Source organism: Trachurus trachurus, assembly GCF_905171665.1.
Source record: "Trachurus trachurus genome assembly, chromosome: 12".
In the NCBI taxonomy this organism is placed as follows: domain Eukaryota; kingdom Metazoa; phylum Chordata; class Actinopteri; order Carangiformes; family Carangidae; genus Trachurus; species Trachurus trachurus.
The window spans coordinates 23,706,449-23,723,089 of NC_139908.1; the positions used below are offsets into that span (position 1 = coordinate 23,706,449).

Here is a 16,641-nt window from a genome sequence, read left to right on the forward strand (position 1 = left end):
AGAGAGGGACGTTCTGATCAATGTCTTTTGCTATGGATGCCGATAATCAAAGAGTGAGATCTGCCAATCCACGACTAATACTGATCCTCTTGGCTACATTGACGGTGTCCCCTTTACCACAGGTGATCGGTCATTAGGTGAAGGTGACTATAAGCGTAAATGATCTACCAGTCATGCATGTTTTTATCAAAATTGGCCAATAATGACTGGTGGCCGATCAGTCAGGGCGTCCGTGGTTGAGATTGAGAAAGTGTCAACGTCATGGCAGTGTGAGAGGAAGTTAGGGTCATTAGGAGTCCTCCATCGTCAGAGAACATAAAGTATGTGTACCAAACTTCACAGCAGTCGATGTTTCACTCCAGCCCAGAAAACACAACCTCCTCCCCAGAGAGGATCACCAGAATCAACGGGCCTCATGAGGACCTAACTGTCTGTGGCAAGCAACGTCACGGCAACTCCTGACATCAGTCCAGTAGTTGTTGGGATATTTCAGTCTGAGCCACAGTAACCGACCAACAGGCTGACATTGCTATTCCTAGAACCACGCCGCTAGCGTGGCTAAAAAAACTCCACTGAAGAGTCCAGGTCTGTTAGCATGGCTCCAGACAAGGCCTCAACTTTCTTGCCATTAAACAAGACAGCTGCTCTGTCTCCTTATTGTGTGAATTAAAATCTGTACATGAGCTCAAAGGCAAAAATAATATAACCAGAGGCCGAGATAAGCAGAAAAGTTTTTCATGCTCTGGTTAAATGAGTTTCACGTTACAGAGTTGCACACACAGGTTTTCTTGTGTACAGGAAGAGGCCTTGTCATGGGCAGCTCCTCCTCGTTCAAGTGTTCTTTGCTCGTGGGTGGTGTCCTTTTGTGTCTTGTGGGCGTTTCGTCGCTGGTAATGAATTAACTATTTCTGCCAGACCGCATTGTCAACGTGTCTTTACCTACACTCGTTGCTTTTTCAGTTTCAGTTTTTACTTTTCCTGCTCCGCTGGCCTTGTCGGAGGGAAGAACTTTCTTTTTTTGTGTGCATTGGCTCCTGAAAGCTGAGCAACCTGAGCTCATGTGTCAGGACAAGGTTGTTTGTCATTTAGTAGTGAAACGAGAGAGGCCACCAACATCTCTACATCTGCATTCCTCTGTGTCTGAGGTGGGCCCAGAGGAGAAGAGTCATTTCACCGTAGGAAGCGACACACCTCGACCCCACCAGTCATAAATTAATCATTTAAATCATTAATGAAGCAAAAATGCCAGACTTTTTACTAATCCCAGCTCTTTGACTGTGACGACTTTTTGCTCATTTGTACAGGGTTCCTACACAAGTATGGAAAGTAGCCTATGGAAGAATAGTGAATTTGATTTAATACATTTCCAGGTCTGAAAAAGTATGGAAAATGGAAACTATTGTATGGAAATATATTTATCTCAACACTTATCTGGGTTTGGTCTTATCTGAAGTTAATTGGGTTAATTATTTTGTATGAGCTATTGTACCTAGAATCCCCTGGACATAATGGCATACACATTTATTTACATGATACACATCTATTTACTCAAATATTGGAAATTATTTGAATTTTTTTACAGAAAAGTCTGGAAATTAGGGTCTGGAAAAAGTATGGAATTTGAAAACTTCAAATGTGTAGGAACCCTGTTTGTATTTAAGAATCATTGGCCAGACTAGCTCAGTCTTTTGACACATCGCAAATATTTCTGGGATCTGGTAATGCACGTCTCCGCTGTAAAGGAAATAAAAACGAATCAGAAATTGTGGTCCTGATTAGGAATCTTGTGAAAATAAACCGAAGACCCAATGAGAACAGAACCACACCAGACCACATGTGGATCAAAGCGCTGACAACAATACAAAGTCTCAGTGAAGTTGTGTTATTGTGTGCTCATTCCCACTCTGTTTGCAGCCACATGCTTCAGGTTATCTGTTCTGGTCCTTTTGTGGTGGTTGTTGCTGTTGGAGCTTTGTCTCAGGCTCTTCCCCCCCTCCGCTCCTTCACTTCTCTGACTTAATATGTGTTGCATGGCCTGGCAGTGTTGTGTTTTACTGCCTTCACTGGCTCAAAGCTCAGCGGGTACAAAAGACTCTCCTGTTGAGAGGTTTGGACGGGGCCTGATGTCCACGGTGGAAAAACGTTCGGGGCCTTCAGGCTCCTCAGCGCCGTCTGATTTTCCCCCTCTGGGCCCTTTATCCCTCGACTTTAATACTGCTATTCCCTCCCCAGGTGCTGCAGCCTGCAGCATGCACACTTGATACGAGGCTTTTATTTTCATGCTTTCGCTTTGCATTGAAAAAGGAACAGAGCACAACAACAACAACAACAAAAATAGACAGAAACAAAACAGCAGTGGAATTGGCAATGTCGAGCAACAGAGGAAATGGCTGAGTGGAAAGGCACTCGACAGAAGTAACAACACGAGGTGTGAATGTGTAAATGTAAATACAGTTAGTACTAGTCTGTGCGGTCCTGCAGCAGTTTGCGTGGTGGATGTCTTGAGTGGCTTTGAGGTCTTCAGGCTCAGAGAGAAGCGAGTGGTGCTTCTGTCTGAGCAGACTGAGCATGCTCTGTGGAGACCCCTCTGAAGAAGAGGGCCGACAGAGGGAGCCACCACCAGGTCACATGACCGGCGAGGTGAATGTGCATGCGGGGAAAGAAAAGGAAAAGAGGAACAATCTGTTCGACACATTCTCTCGCTCTCTCTCTCTCCCCCCTTCCCTTCTCTCCCCCCCTCTCTCTATCTCTCTATCTCTCTCTCAAGCACACACGCCCTCTCTGACGCCTTCTTCTTCTCAATGGAGGCCATGAGAAGAAAGCAGGTATGATGCTTCCTGGAGGCACACAAGAGAAGAGACATGTTAGCTTTCTACTCTTCACCCCTGGTTGGGTTTGAATGGTCTGAGGAGATGTGTAGTCTTTACTTCTCAGCTCATTTTGGACATGTTATGTTTTCTAAAAGTTAGTTTAGATTTGAACTATGGCTGTCTTCTCATTGAGACGCTTTCTCAGTCTGTAAGATGTGCTTCTCTCTCAACACAGCAGCCGATTTGCTCTTGATCCCTGAAATTCGAGGACTTGTGCTCGAGGAGCAGAGGTTTGTTTGCTGTGTCTGAGAGAGATGTGAGCGTGGTGTCATGGATTAGGATGACTGCTGTATTTAGAGTAATCAGCACAGGAAATATGATGTCACTCTCATTATGGCAGGATGGAAACCTGACCTCCTGAACATCTGGAAACCAGCCTAACAGCAAGACCGTCACGCTCCCTTTTTCTTTACCTGGTCTTTCCTCCCTCCTCTCAGCGTGTGCGTGTGCCCCCTCATGGTTGGTACATAATGATGATCCTGGGGACCGGATGCATCAGGAATATACTGGAGCAAAAGGCTGCAGTGCCAGTGACTGCTTTTTAATCTGGAGCTTGAATGTGAGGCAGCAGTGTGAGCCTCCACAGGTCCTCAGCAGCTCTCATTTGCATGTTCCTGAACATGGTATGAGATTATGTACTAATATAAATAGATTTTTTATTGTTGGGTATTTCTTTATTTGGAGCACGGACAATAGAGAAATGGCAGGAAATGAGTGGGCGAGGAAGGATGGCATCCTGGACTAACGTTGTTGTGATTGCATGATCATGTTGTGTCATGTTGTTAGGCCACCAGGAAGCCCCACATTTGTCAAACGTGAGGTTGTGATTGTGGAGGCAGTTTGGAGACAACCGTGCGTTATTTCAGCTTCATTTTCACTTCAATCTTTTGCTTTTTTTTTTTTCCTCGTGAGATAAATCGACAGTTTCACCTCTGTAGGCCTCTCGAAAAGATACAAACCAAACAATCCGACGAAGCGCAGCGGCCTGGACAAACAGCCTGTAGTGGAGAGTTCACAAGCTTCCTTTTTTTAAAGAGACAATGCGCAAAAACTAAAAGGAAAAAAAAGCAGTGCTTCAGAGATCAGGAATGCGTCCCATCATGCCTTTGTTCTCTCAGGCTCTCATTTCTGTACGTAGTCGCTTCATCTCATCTCATCTCACCGGGTAGTTGACGATCTTATGCTTCTCACTCACAGTGTGACAGCTGTTTGTGTGATGTGTTTGTGCTTTGTGTTGACTTGTATTCAGGCCTCTGAGATCTAAAGATAGGCCACATCACTACCAACGTCCAGGCCATCTCATATACCAGCGTCTCTTTATGCCGTAGGGGCAGTGGATGGTTGATCCGATGGAATATTTTACAGCTTTAGGAATATCAGCTATATAATATACAAATTATTTATTTCTAATAATTAAAAGGCTAATTGCATTTCCACAAAACAAAAAAAGGTCCAATCTGGACTGTAGCATGTGAACCACTAGAGCTTTAATCCTGCAGTCATGGTTTAAGCTTTGGTCCACACTAACATTTACATTTTTTTTTTATTAATGTGTCACTTAAGGTTCCTGATCAGTATTCAAAGCCTTTAGCTTCTTATTTGGAGCTTCTCTCAGCAGCAGCCACATCCATCCACCAGCCTCCAAACCCCTACCTTCCCCATCTAGTGGAAAACTGCTGCAATGGCCGCGTTCTGTCAGTAAACAATCTGGTTGCGAAATGGCGGAGATCTGCAGACAGCCTTCTCTGCCTCCCTTCCCCCCCTCTCCTTTCTGTCTCCAGGTTGTAGGTTCCACTTTCCGCCACTAGGGGGAGGGATGAGGCTGGTGTGCTGGTTTTTGTAACTGGCTTTTTCCTCAATCCATGAAAACGAAGGAACTAAAGGATTCTTCTTCTTCTCCTTCCTCACCCCCCTGGCATGTGCTCACCACCTTCACCTCCTTGAGATCACACATCACACTGATTGTCCCAGACTAGATGTTCTTTGCGAGACACCCTCAGTTCCTGGTGCTCACAGTCAGACCTGCTCTTGGTCCTGACCTCGCTGCTGTTTGACAAGGTGCACGTCCTCGTCCTGCTCAGGGACTCGGGAGCACGTGATTGGAGGAAAGGCTCTTTGGGTTGGGGTCTGGGTTGTGTTTGCAGGCTTCAGGACTCATGCTCTGTTAAATCTGAGGATTTGATTGTCAGCCTTTTGGAGAGGAGAGTTGAACTGGTTTGTTAAAGTGAAGCTCTCTGTGCCTAAAGCAGTCTTTATGATTGGAGAAGTGTGGAGGAGCAGTGTTTCCTCTGCTTTCTGGGGGACAGTCAAACTCGGTACCTGCCTTTTACCATGAGAATCTCTGTCCCATCTGTTTGTGCTTGTACTCTGAGTGTGCTGGGTGTTGGAGGCCGAGGAGCGTGCTAGCTCTGCTGCTCTTCAGGGGGTAGCCCCCACTTCCCTTCAACATGATCCACGGAGGTTGAAAGGCCTTGGAACAAAAGGGGATGGCAAAAAGCTGGACTCAGAAAAGAAAGCAAAAGTAGGATTCATCGTGTTTTTGTTCTTTTCTCCCAGACCTCTTCTGTTTCCTTTGGGCCCATTCTCCCAGAGTGAGCATGAGGCTTGTGGTCTGCAGTTTTTTTTTTTTTTTTTTAACATTTCCTGGTGTTGCCTCTTCAGCTGCCTCCCTCCTGTGTAAGGACGATCCGTGGGTGGTTTGAGATTTCTCTTTTGAATCTGCGGCAGGGATCTGCTGCTCCTTTTGGTAAAGAGAGAAGACACAATCAAAGTTCACGGAGGTCAGCCTCCTTTCTCTCAGCTCACTCTGTAATCTTTGTTTTTCAAAGAGGGGTTTTTTTTTGTCTCGAGAATTGGTTCGTCAGTTGCCAGAAAATTAATGATCATCAATTTTGTTAGAATATCAATTCTTTGTCAACCAAACACCGTCTGCCTGTAGCTTCTCAGATTGTGAGGCTTTGCTTCTCTTGTTTGCTTTATTCGGATACAAAGAAGTAAAACTGAGAAAAACAGCAGCTCCTCACATCGAGCAGTGACTGAAAGCACTGACTGACGACGAAAATTGTCAGATAATTAATGATTCTACTTCAGTAATTGTTTCAGCGTTGATAATTGTAAGTGGAATCTCTGTGGTTTTGATTATTGAGTTATGATCAGACTTTTCGGTTTTAGATATTTGACATGAAGCATTTCAATGGGAAAGCTATCCGCAAGTTAATTCATGTTAATAACGGCTCTAAATCTGATTTCCCCTGACGTTTGTGGTGTTTTTTCATCAGCCGGCTGGTCTAGCCAAGGGCAGTGCGGATAAGGGTGCATCTGCAAAGAAGGAGAGCCTCGATCCGGCAAGCAATGGAGATACACCAGGTAGTAGTCAAAGTAAAACTCCAAATGATTTAGTTGTTTATGGAACTGACATTGTACTTTTTGAATAATCTCTTTGGTTTTGGTTCCACAGACGGAGACAAAGACGTAGCAGCCAGACTGGCCTCTTCCCCCGCAGCAGAGGCCATGCTCAACGGCACCGAATGTGACAACACCCGGCTCAAGAGCCCCACACACGGATCCACCACGAGCAGCAACAAGACTTTCCTGTTGGTGAATGAAAATGGTTTACCGGACATGGAGCCGCCGCACGGTTCTGTCACCGGAAGTAATGGATTCATCCTCACAAAGCAGCAGCAGCAGCAGCAGCATGAGGGCAGCTCTGCAGCCATGCCAGGTTTGGGGGTTTCCCCCCCCAGGACTAACTGGTTGCCTTCGGGCACATCAGCAGGGGGACATGTGGTCAAAGCCCTCCCCGCCTCCTCGGCATCGGGGTGCGCGCAGCCTTCTGGCGCGTTAAGGACTGACCCCAGTACAGGGACTACGTCGGGACAGGGTATATCAGACACTAAAAATGGCACAGACCCGTCTCCTGCACCGGCTCCAGCGCCCGTCACGATACACAGAGCACGCAAGACCATGTCCAGACCTGCTGTCAGCCCGGCACAGAAGGTAAACTCATTAGGAGCTCATTAGTGTTTTCTGCCCCCTTTCTCCTATTGCCTTTTAGTGGCATCACTGAACTATCACCACAAGATGATAAGAAAGATTGTTTGAATATCTGTACACATGACAAAAGTATGTGGACATCCAAACACAGTAGGAGGACATGCAGTGCACCCACATGTGATGCTTATGTAACGGCCTCAGCTCCTGTAAGAAGACTTGACACAAGATTACATTAGTAGTTTGATCCCATTCAGTCACAACAGCATTAGTGAGGCCCAGCACTTAGCGGTGCAGTTCATCCCAAAGCTGCTGGATGGGGTTCAGGTTCTTCCACACCAACCTGGGGGAAACCATCTCTTTATGGAAGAGATCTGTCATGTTGAACTAGGCAGTGGCACATAGATGGAAACAAATTATTGTCTTATTGCAAGTGTTATTGTGTCCTGTGTTGTAAATATTTTATTTGTATTTTTAACTAAGCTTTCTTTGGATCTAAGAAACCCAAACAATTAGAAAAGCCTCTGTCCATGTACATGTGGCCGTACAGATGAGGCAAATATATGTAAAATCACATGCAAAACAATCAAACTGTTGTTCTGCATCATGACCTGTGTTCCATTACATCACATGACATTGGATTTTTTTTTTTAATGGCTATTTGCATGTCACTGATTTGATTTTAAAAATAAGTTTAACTGCTCTCTTCTTTAAAATCTAAATCTGGGTGTTTTGTGGAAAAATGAAACAGTGAGCTTTAGCAGAAATGTGTAGACTGACACTTCACCCTCAAAGCTTTCGGTTCTTGTCGTCTGCAGCTTATTAACAGGGAATTAAGAGAAGCAAAAAGTGCCAAAATGGAGAAAGTGGAGACTCACGTTGCGCCTGATGCGCAGAACTCCACACAGCAGTCCTCTTCCCAGAACCATCTACCTCAGAGTCCACCAGACACGCCAGCTTCAGCACAAACTGCGTCATCCGCTTCACCAGCACCTCTGCCAACTTCAGCTCCTCCAGCTCCTTCGGCTCCTTCGACTCCTTCTGCTCCAGCCCTAAACAAGTTCCAACTAGGTCAGACACGTAACAAAACTTTGACCCACTGTAGAAAAAAAAACAGACTTTAATTCTCAGATTTCAGAGCATGATCTGCACTCACATTTGTAAACGTGTTGTTTGGCTCTTCCACAGGAGCGCTGTCGTCGCGTAAGAAGAAGAGGAGGATGGGAACATACAGCCTGGTCCCCAAGAAGAAAACCAAAGTGCTTAAGCAGAGAACTGTGCTTGAAATGTTTAAGGAACTACAGCAGTCTGCCAAGAGCCAACAGGTCTCTGCTCCACTCATCACTATCAACAACACTAAACACAAAGCTTCATGTGGCCACTTGGTGACAAAACTTTATATATTAATCTCCTTTCTACATTTAATAGTGGATCTCCTAACAGGGAACTCCAGGTTTTTACAGTAAAAACAGCTGTGACATGGCCTCTGTGAGTGTTGTGAAGCTCAGGGTGGGCAGCACCACTGTTGCCATCTTGCCAGAACCTGATGCCAGTATAAACTCCCAGCTAATGCAAAAATTGGCGAAGAGGGAGGGCGTGAGTGGAGCCGAGACTTCAGTGCATGCTGGCCTGTGGCAACAATATGGCATGCATTTACCCAGAACTTTGAACTTGTAGGCTTTATCCATTTTAAACGAGCAAGGTGCATTAAAACCCACCCACTGTGCAGTTGTTATGAAGGACGAAAGCAGTCGTAGAGACCAAACCTGTTGTTTGCAGCAGGCTGTAAACATGTTTATTTCTGTTGTCAGGTAACATGGCAGTCTGTGGGGACTGACTCAGTGTTGGAGGCAGACTCTAGTGGTCATTCAAAGAAGTGCATGCTTTGGTACTTCCGTGTTGGCCTCATACTTTAGCCTCACTCACGTCACTTCACATCAAAGTCTGTTTGAGCAGAATATATGAAAACAGTTATAAAGAGTCTTTCATGGATCCAGAGGGAGCTGTGTGCTCTGTGCTAAAATAAAAATTGGATATGGTTAGAGACAAGAGAGCCGACTGCACCTCTGTAGTCTGCTCCTTATCTCTGCTTGAGGCTTCATCAGCCACGACTAGTTTCACAGTCGGCTCTTCATTAAAAAGATGATGTTTCAGGCTCTGCCACGTTGATTTTGATATTTTAAGATAATGGAGGTGCAGTGGTCAGCGCTGTCGCCTCGTAGCCCGGAGTTCTCGAGTCTGTGTAGGTTTCCTCCAAGACAGTAACTCTACATTGTCCATAGGTGTGAATGTGAGCGTGATTGACTGTTGATCTGGTCCAGGGTGAACCCCTGACTAGGACCAGCTCCAGTCCCTTTGACCCCACCCCCCACCACTCCTCTCCCAGCCGACTGGCTGATGAATGAGTGAATATAGAACTGTTCATCAGTTCCACAGTAATATGGAAGTGCAGTGCTAAATCAGTAGTGTACTTTTTTACTTTATAAATGTTCAAAGCACTCTGTAAAGAAAACTGTCGAGATTTAAATCAGGAACTGATCTTATGATCTCAGGATCCCATCACAGGAAACCATGCGATGTCTAGCATCAGTTAAGTATGAGATATAATATGACCTTTAGGGATTGCAGTGATCATCTCGGTTCCTTTCTTACCTCACAGGCTAAAGAAGTAGCAAACATAAATGGGGAGAAGGTAGACAATGCATCTGAGGAGGAAGAGTCAGAGGAGGTGGAATCTGAGGAAGAGGAAGGACAGCAGCCAGCAGAGGAACCTGTCGGTGCTGCACAGGAGGCGACGTCCGAGTCCATCTCTCAGGTTGGAACACGACACGTTTCTTTCACACTGTCCCAAATTGACGATGTGGTGATTTCTATCCTGTGTGAAATGTAGCGCTTTTATGATTCGTCAGTTGCAGTGTTGAGTGTTTTTTTTTTTTTTTGTTTCTGTGGTGGAGGTGGGAGATGAGCCGGACTCTGAAGAGTCAGGAGAAGACGAGGGAGAGGAGGAAGGCACAGAGTCCGACATGGTACAACCCACTACTCACCATCATTACTCCACCTAACTATGTCAGAGCGCTAGAGCTCATTTCACCTTCTTTTTGACAGAAGACAGTGAGAAGTGACAGCAGTTAAATGATCTCTCGTTGTAATTAAATGAACTCTGTGAATGAACTCGGCGTGTCTGTCTCAGAGCACAGAGTCCGGTCTGAAGAAGAAGCTGAAGAAGAAAACAAAAGGAGACAGCGCATGGCTCAGGCCGTCCAGGAAACGGAAGAGGAGGATAAAGACCAAAGGTGAGAGTGTAGAGTCATCCAGCTGCTCACCTCTGGTCCACATCCCAGCTGTCAGGAAGAAATTACCTCTGTGTTCAGCAACAATCGTTTATCAGTCAACACTGAAAGGGTTCTCTCACTGCTCACGGTCAACAGGTCTGTTTGAAGAAGTTAAAAGAGGAAGTGATTTTTTGTTTTTCTTTCAGATCTGAAGGTTCAGACCTTCAAAACACACGTTTCAAACCATGTTCTTTTTTTTTTTTTTTTATTAAAGTGGAACTATGCAAGTCGCTTTTTCACTGTTTTGGTCGCTTTTTTTCTCTACAGAGCTCCCCCTACAGTTTCGGAGTGCATGTTGTAAAAACTCAGCGCTACCCCCCCCCTCCATTCTCCCTGTAACAAGTCATTTAACCATCACAATTACTCCAAAGCTGTTTAATTAAGGTCAAAATCTTGCACAGTTCCTCTTTAAATCCTGATGTCAAGCCACAGAGCTGGTGTCAGGACCCAGTAGGTTTTATATTATACCGAAAATAACATAACCTCTGAACTGCATTAGGTCTGAAAGTTTAGCACAGCGAAGCCCTAATGACACAAGAACTCTACGTAATTTCACTCACCCCATTTCTATCGTTGTAAGTTAGACAAATTCAGGTCCATTAAGAATAATGCGGAAAAGTCTAATTAACACTTTAATTTTAAACTTTTTATTACTATAAACTTTACAAAACCTCAAGAGGCATCTGTCACTGTCTGAAACTATTCCTTCACTTTATGTAAAACATGATAAGAAGATACAACTCCTTCTCCTCCTACGCTAACAACTTTATTCTCTGTCAGACCTTTCTCTCTCCAGTAACTCACACGGTGTTGTGTTGCTTCCTTTGTCGGACATGTGTTTTTACATGTCATAGAGTCTTAAAGCATCTTCCATCGTCTCTCAGTTTGAACAGTGAAGTATCTAATGACTCTTCTCTCTCTCTTGTTTCCCTCAGACCTGGAGGAGGTGGTCCAGCCTCAGGCCTCAGCCCAGGCCCTGGTGGGTGAGAGGAAGGAGTACACACAGATCCTCCCCCCTGCGCCTGTCAACCTCAACAAGCCCCAAGACCCAATGGCCCCCACACAAACCACCAAAGGTGAGCGTAGAAGAAAAGAGGAAACTCTCTTTTTACCCACCAGAGTCACAAATGAATGTCTTCTTACCCTTTTGCATCTGAATTTAACATTTCCATGTTGACGACAATTTGCATAATGTTAGTGGTTAAAGCAGGGTCTGTAGCTCAGGTCAGACACCTCACCTAGAATATAGACTGCTCCTAAAAGAAGCAGAAATAGTCTTCACAGGCCAGTGGGCACTTTTCTCTAACCAGCCAGTGACTTCTACATCCTGTTTCCATTATTGACATGGAAACTGTACAGTGGTTGCTAAGAGCACTTAATGTTTGTCATATAAATAGTTGACGTGCTATATGTCTGTTAGTTAATTTATTAATTTATTTATTTAATAATGTATTGTGGCTGTGGCACGGGAAGATGACATCACCTTTGTAAACCCCTGTCACAGGCTCTAGTTAGTTTCTATATGACACCAGAGCCAGTACAGTCACTGAGGAAACAACAGATGTGAAACCAGGCTGATATGTGCACTGTATATACTGTAATTAACTCTTTTAAAGTATTCTGAGGGAAAGTTTTTGTCTGTGTGAAATTAAATAAGTCTGCTGAAAATGTTTGTTTGACTACTTTCATTGTAAACCCAGGTCAGATTCTCTGGTGGGTGTCCCCAAAGTATCCAGTTCATCATATACACTGTCGCTGATTCAAACAACATATTTGAATATTTCAAGATATAAATGAGTTTTTCCCCAATATCACAGCTCTCAATGATCAGTCACACTGGGTATCTCAGTGTTTTTTTGGTATCATTCTACACATGTTGGTACTGTAGAGCGTTGTAAGTTGTCAGTATTGACAGACTAAAACTCGGTCGTTGGTTAAATGAATGAAAAATGTATTTTTGTTGAAAAATATGTTAATATTCCACAGGCTTACAGTATATCGATTTAGTGTTGCTCCAAAAAAGTCATACTGGCAGTGTTAGACCACACCTGTCTACCTGTCAGTGTCTCTGAGGTTTTGTCAACTCGCAGCTTAGAGGGATAGTTCAACATTTTGGCCAATTGGCTCATTGCCATAATCCCTATGTAATAGTTTTAGCATTAGGTTTGTTACCTTTAATTGTTGGTGCAAGCTGTTTTTAGAATGGCGGAGCAGAGCCGCGAGCTGCTCAGAGCTACGCTACGGAGGCTAATGGGATTTCTTGGTTGTGACCTGCACATTCGCCACGATATCAGATAATAACGGAACGTTGCGAAACAGAGTTGTTTTCAAGGCAAATGCAGAGACTGCTTGCTGAAAAACTGCTTCCGACGGTAACGCGCATCAGTGGTTTTGCATGAATTTACCTCGAAAACAACTCTGTCTGGTAACGAACCGTTATTATTAGAGTATTTGGAGTTGTTTGATTGTGTATTTGATGAGTTTGATGAGGGAAACCAAGAAATCCCATTAGCCTCCGTACCGTAGCTCTGAGCAACTCGCGGCTCTGCTCCGCCGTTCTAAAAGTAGCCTACAGAACTTACTGCTATGACTATAGGGATTATGGCAATGAGCCAATTTGCCAAAATGTTGAACTATCCCGTTTACTGTCAACTGGATCATTGAGTCAGTTGATTTAACAAAGACTGAATTGAGTCACTGATAACTTAATTCTAATAATGATAACTAAACATAATTCTTATAATATAATAACTTAAATTAATTTAACTTGCAGCCAGACTTACAGGCAGCTTCTCTACACACGTTTCAGGGTCGGTGGTGGAGGAGGCTCAGGAGCTTCCTCTCTGCAGCTGCCGCATGGAGACGCCCAAGAGTCGAGAGATCCTCATCCTGGCCGACAGGAAGTGCATGGCCACGGAGAGCGTCGACGGACAGCTGACCCGCTGCCAGGGCGCCGTGCTGAAACACGAAATGATGCGCCCCTCCAACTCGGTCCAGCTGCTGGTCCTGTGCGAGGACCACCGCAACGGCATGGTGAAGCACCAGTGCTGCCCCGGCTGCGGCTTCTTCTGCAGGGCTGTGAGTACAGTCACTGGAGCGGTGTCCTGTGATCAGGCCTCACAGGAAAGGAGAGTGTTGAGTTAACTGGGAGGTTCCCACTTTATACACAACTCCACACAGTATGTCTTTTTTACCCTGGTTGCACTAATCCAAATGACACACAACCGTAAAATACTTAGAGGCAAATCCAGTATGACTCAGACCTGGAAACTTTCACTGTGACCTTTAGTGTTCTGACACACATAACCTCTAAAGTCTTGGTTTGTTTCCTGTTCGGGGTCAATAAAATGCCAGGTGATGATGTTACTGTTCCTGCTGAGGATCAGGAAATGTTACACTAGAACCAGACAAGTTAAAGAATGTCAAATCAAATGTTTCTGCACTGAAACAAGAGAAGAGAAAGAGAAAGAAGAGTTTGAAGAGTCAAGCAACCACCTTGTTGCATATACAGCAATGCTTTCTTCAAAAAGTGTGGATAGCTGAGGGTAAAATAAAATATATTGTGTGGTCATCTTTCCACATTTATCACTCCTATAACAAAACAAGATTATTTTTACTGGTATACTGCATCTCAGGCAGAAAACAGTCACAGACGTATGTTGATTGTTCAAATCTGAGGGTTTCAGTCCACATTGGTAATAAAGTCATACCTCTGAGTTTTTAGACCCAACCTCAGGAGGTGGGAAATCCACCTATGGTAGAAATCATGGTATTATAGCAGATGTAAAGGTGTTTTCTGGTTCCCCGGCCCAACCTGACTTCTCAGTCAACATAAACACAGCTGTCTGTGTGTCTCACTGAGGCCATGTGTTTATGATTGTGAAGGGGACCTTCATGGAGTGCCAACCGGACGTCAGCATCTCTCACCGTTTCCATCAAGCCTGTGCCTCGGTGCTGAAAGGTCAGAGCTTCTGCCCCCACTGCGGAGAGGAGGCCAGCAAGGCCAAGGAGGTCACCATCGCCAAGGCCGACACCACCTCCACTGTGCCCGCTGTGCTGGCACACGGACCCGCCACACCTGGAGCCCCCGAGGGCAGAGCAGACACCACCACTGGCAGGTAAACTAGTCTCCCCCCAGAGCCTTTTTTTTAGACGGGGGGGAAAAAAATAAATAAAATAACGAGCCCTAAAGATTAACGATGTTTGCTTTCCAGCTCTTCTCGTCTGGCCCTCGGGGCTGAGGCCAGCGGCCGCGCCGACAGCTCGCTCTCTGTTCGTTCTTCACACGGACTCGACGCTTCTGCTGTTCCTGGGTCGTCCAGGACCGGGACACTCCAGGCCAGTATGGGAACAACGGCTTCACCGACAGCTACTCAAGGACCACTCAGAGAAACTCTGGAGAGCATCCTGGTCGCTCTCGACACAGAGAAGTAAGCGCAAACTGAATTTTTTTTTAAACAACCAAATATCTGGACCATTAAAGTGAACTTATATTTCTGTTCTTTTCAGACCCAAGAAGCTGCGTTTTCATCCAAAGCAACTTTACCTCTCAGCCAAACAGGGAGAACTCAAGAGGGTCCTGCTCATGCTAGGTATGTTAACCCCACCAGGGCCATTTATAAATACTATAAATGTTTCTACAGCTACATGGTTCACTGTAGTACAGGCATCTTCCCTCCGTTTTTATCCAGCTTGTATTAGAGCTTTAATCAAATCATTTCCTTCTCCATTTACCTTCCAGTGGACGGCATCGACCCAAACTTTAAGATGGAATCCCAGAACAAACGTACACCGCTCCACGCTGCAGCTGAGGGAGGACACAAAGACATCTGCCACATGCTCGTACAGGTACCGCTCTTTTTACTTTGTTACCGCAGGAGCAACAACAAAGAAAAATCAGGTTTTAAAATGAAAAAAGCCAAAAAATATGACAAAAGTTGACCCGATGGACCTCAGTAACCTCCCTGTCTGATGTGTCCTGCCTCAGGCCGGTGCAAACTTGGACATGTGTGACGAAGACCAGCGGACGCCGCTGATGGAGGCCTGTGAGAACAACCACATGGAGGCGGTACTGTACCTGCTGAGGGCCGGAGCCAGCGCCTCGCACAAGGTAAACCCGCAACAAGTCTCATCAGGTCTGAGATGTTTTCTCAGCAGCCGAAGTCAAATCTCAATGTAATTTAACCTCTGAGTTATTTTGGCAGCTCACAGATCTTAAAAGTTAAGAATCATTCTGTTGTTTCCTGTTTGTTTGGAATAAAAGAGAAAAAATATTTAAGAAAACCCCTTGATGACATGCATATTTATATTTCTGTGAGATGTTTGACTTTAGTCTGTAGAAACCATCAATAACTCAACTCTCTCCTCCTCTCAGGATGTTGAAGGGTTCACGTGTCTCCACCTAGCAGCCAAGTCTGGACATTACAACATTGTTGAGCACCTTCTGTCCACAGGACTGATCAACATAAACTGTCAGGTTAGTGTGATTTCTCACTCATTTCAGATGAAAATACATTTCAGTATAATTTACAATTATTTAAATCAGTGGTAATTAGTGTAATCTAATAGTTATTACCCAATAGCATTAAATACATTTGTCAAATTACTGTCTCCTCTGACTGATCACATGTCAAACTTTTTCGTCATAGACATTTACCAGTGTCCATTCAGGTCGTTATAAACATGTGATTCTTATTAAAGTCTCAAGATTATTCTCTTCTTGACATTTGACTGTCGGGCTGATGACGGCACGGCTGATTGAATTTTATTTTTTTTGTCATTCAAATTTTTATTTGTTTTTAACATGTCTTTACAAACATTTCAAATGTCACAGATATGGCATAAACAAATTAAAAAGGAGAAACAGATAGATGGGACGAAGAAAAGAAAATCTAAAAAAAATAAAATATAACATGGATAAAAATAAAAAATAAAACACTCATCTTACAACTTAAAGGCAGCCCCCCCACTCCTGGCTCTTGCTTCAAACACATTCAAAGCATACATAAATACAATCACATGCAACATAACTATACAGCTGATTGAATTAAAAGAAGTTAGTCAGTTCTTACTTTACCCATCAAAGGGGTGAAATACAGAACCACTTTGCAGCGTGGTCGTGAGACTCACAGAGACACTATAACCACATCTAGAGGCACCAGGAAGTCAGAGCACCCTGAGAGAAAAGATCCAGCTCTGATGTTATTGTGTTTTATTCTGTGGGCAGATTAAAGGATTAAAGAAAAAGATACAACGTGTTATTAGTGAACCGGAGAGATGCTGGTAGCTGTTTTTTATTATGTATTTATTTTTAACTTTTGAACAGCCAGACCAGATTTTGTGTTTATGCTAAGCTAGGATATGCTAACTGTCAGAGGTGCAGTGACTCTAATTAGTCATTTCACACATGCAGTTCAACCTGAGTTCAAGTGTTTTGATGGGAGATTCCA

The 16,641-nt window shown here is 44.4% G+C and overlaps 1 protein-coding gene across 2 annotated transcripts in view; it reads left to right on the forward strand.

Moving 5' to 3' along the window:
- ehmt1b (euchromatic histone-lysine N-methyltransferase 1b) overlaps positions 1–16,641 on the forward strand; it is a 31,356-nt gene that overhangs the window by 4,967 nt on the left and 9,748 nt on the right. The window contains exons 1-16 of one of the 2 annotated variants that reach the window (XM_083982994.1): positions 3,464–3,493; positions 6,149–6,236; positions 6,328–6,866; positions 7,679–7,931; positions 8,049–8,185; positions 9,520–9,675; positions 9,815–9,886; positions 10,051–10,153; positions 11,128–11,268; positions 13,002–13,270; positions 14,078–14,310; positions 14,407–14,622; positions 14,702–14,784; positions 14,934–15,040; positions 15,180–15,302; positions 15,567–15,668. In XM_083982994.1, coding sequence (XP_083839120.1) covers positions 3,479–3,493; positions 6,149–6,236; positions 6,328–6,866; positions 7,679–7,931; positions 8,049–8,185; positions 9,520–9,675; positions 9,815–9,886; positions 10,051–10,153; positions 11,128–11,268; positions 13,002–13,270; positions 14,078–14,310; positions 14,407–14,622; positions 14,702–14,784; positions 14,934–15,040; positions 15,180–15,302; positions 15,567–15,668 — 2,637 coding nt within the window. In that variant the 5' untranslated portion in view covers positions 3,464–3,478. Of the gene's footprint in view, positions 1–3,463; positions 3,494–6,148; positions 6,237–6,327; positions 6,867–7,678; positions 7,932–8,048; positions 8,186–9,519; positions 9,676–9,814; positions 9,887–10,050; positions 10,154–11,127; positions 11,269–13,001; positions 13,271–14,077; positions 14,311–14,406; positions 14,623–14,701; positions 14,785–14,933; positions 15,041–15,179; positions 15,303–15,566; positions 15,669–16,641 lie in introns of those variants that run through there. The other variant, XM_083982993.1, reaches the window with a different exon arrangement.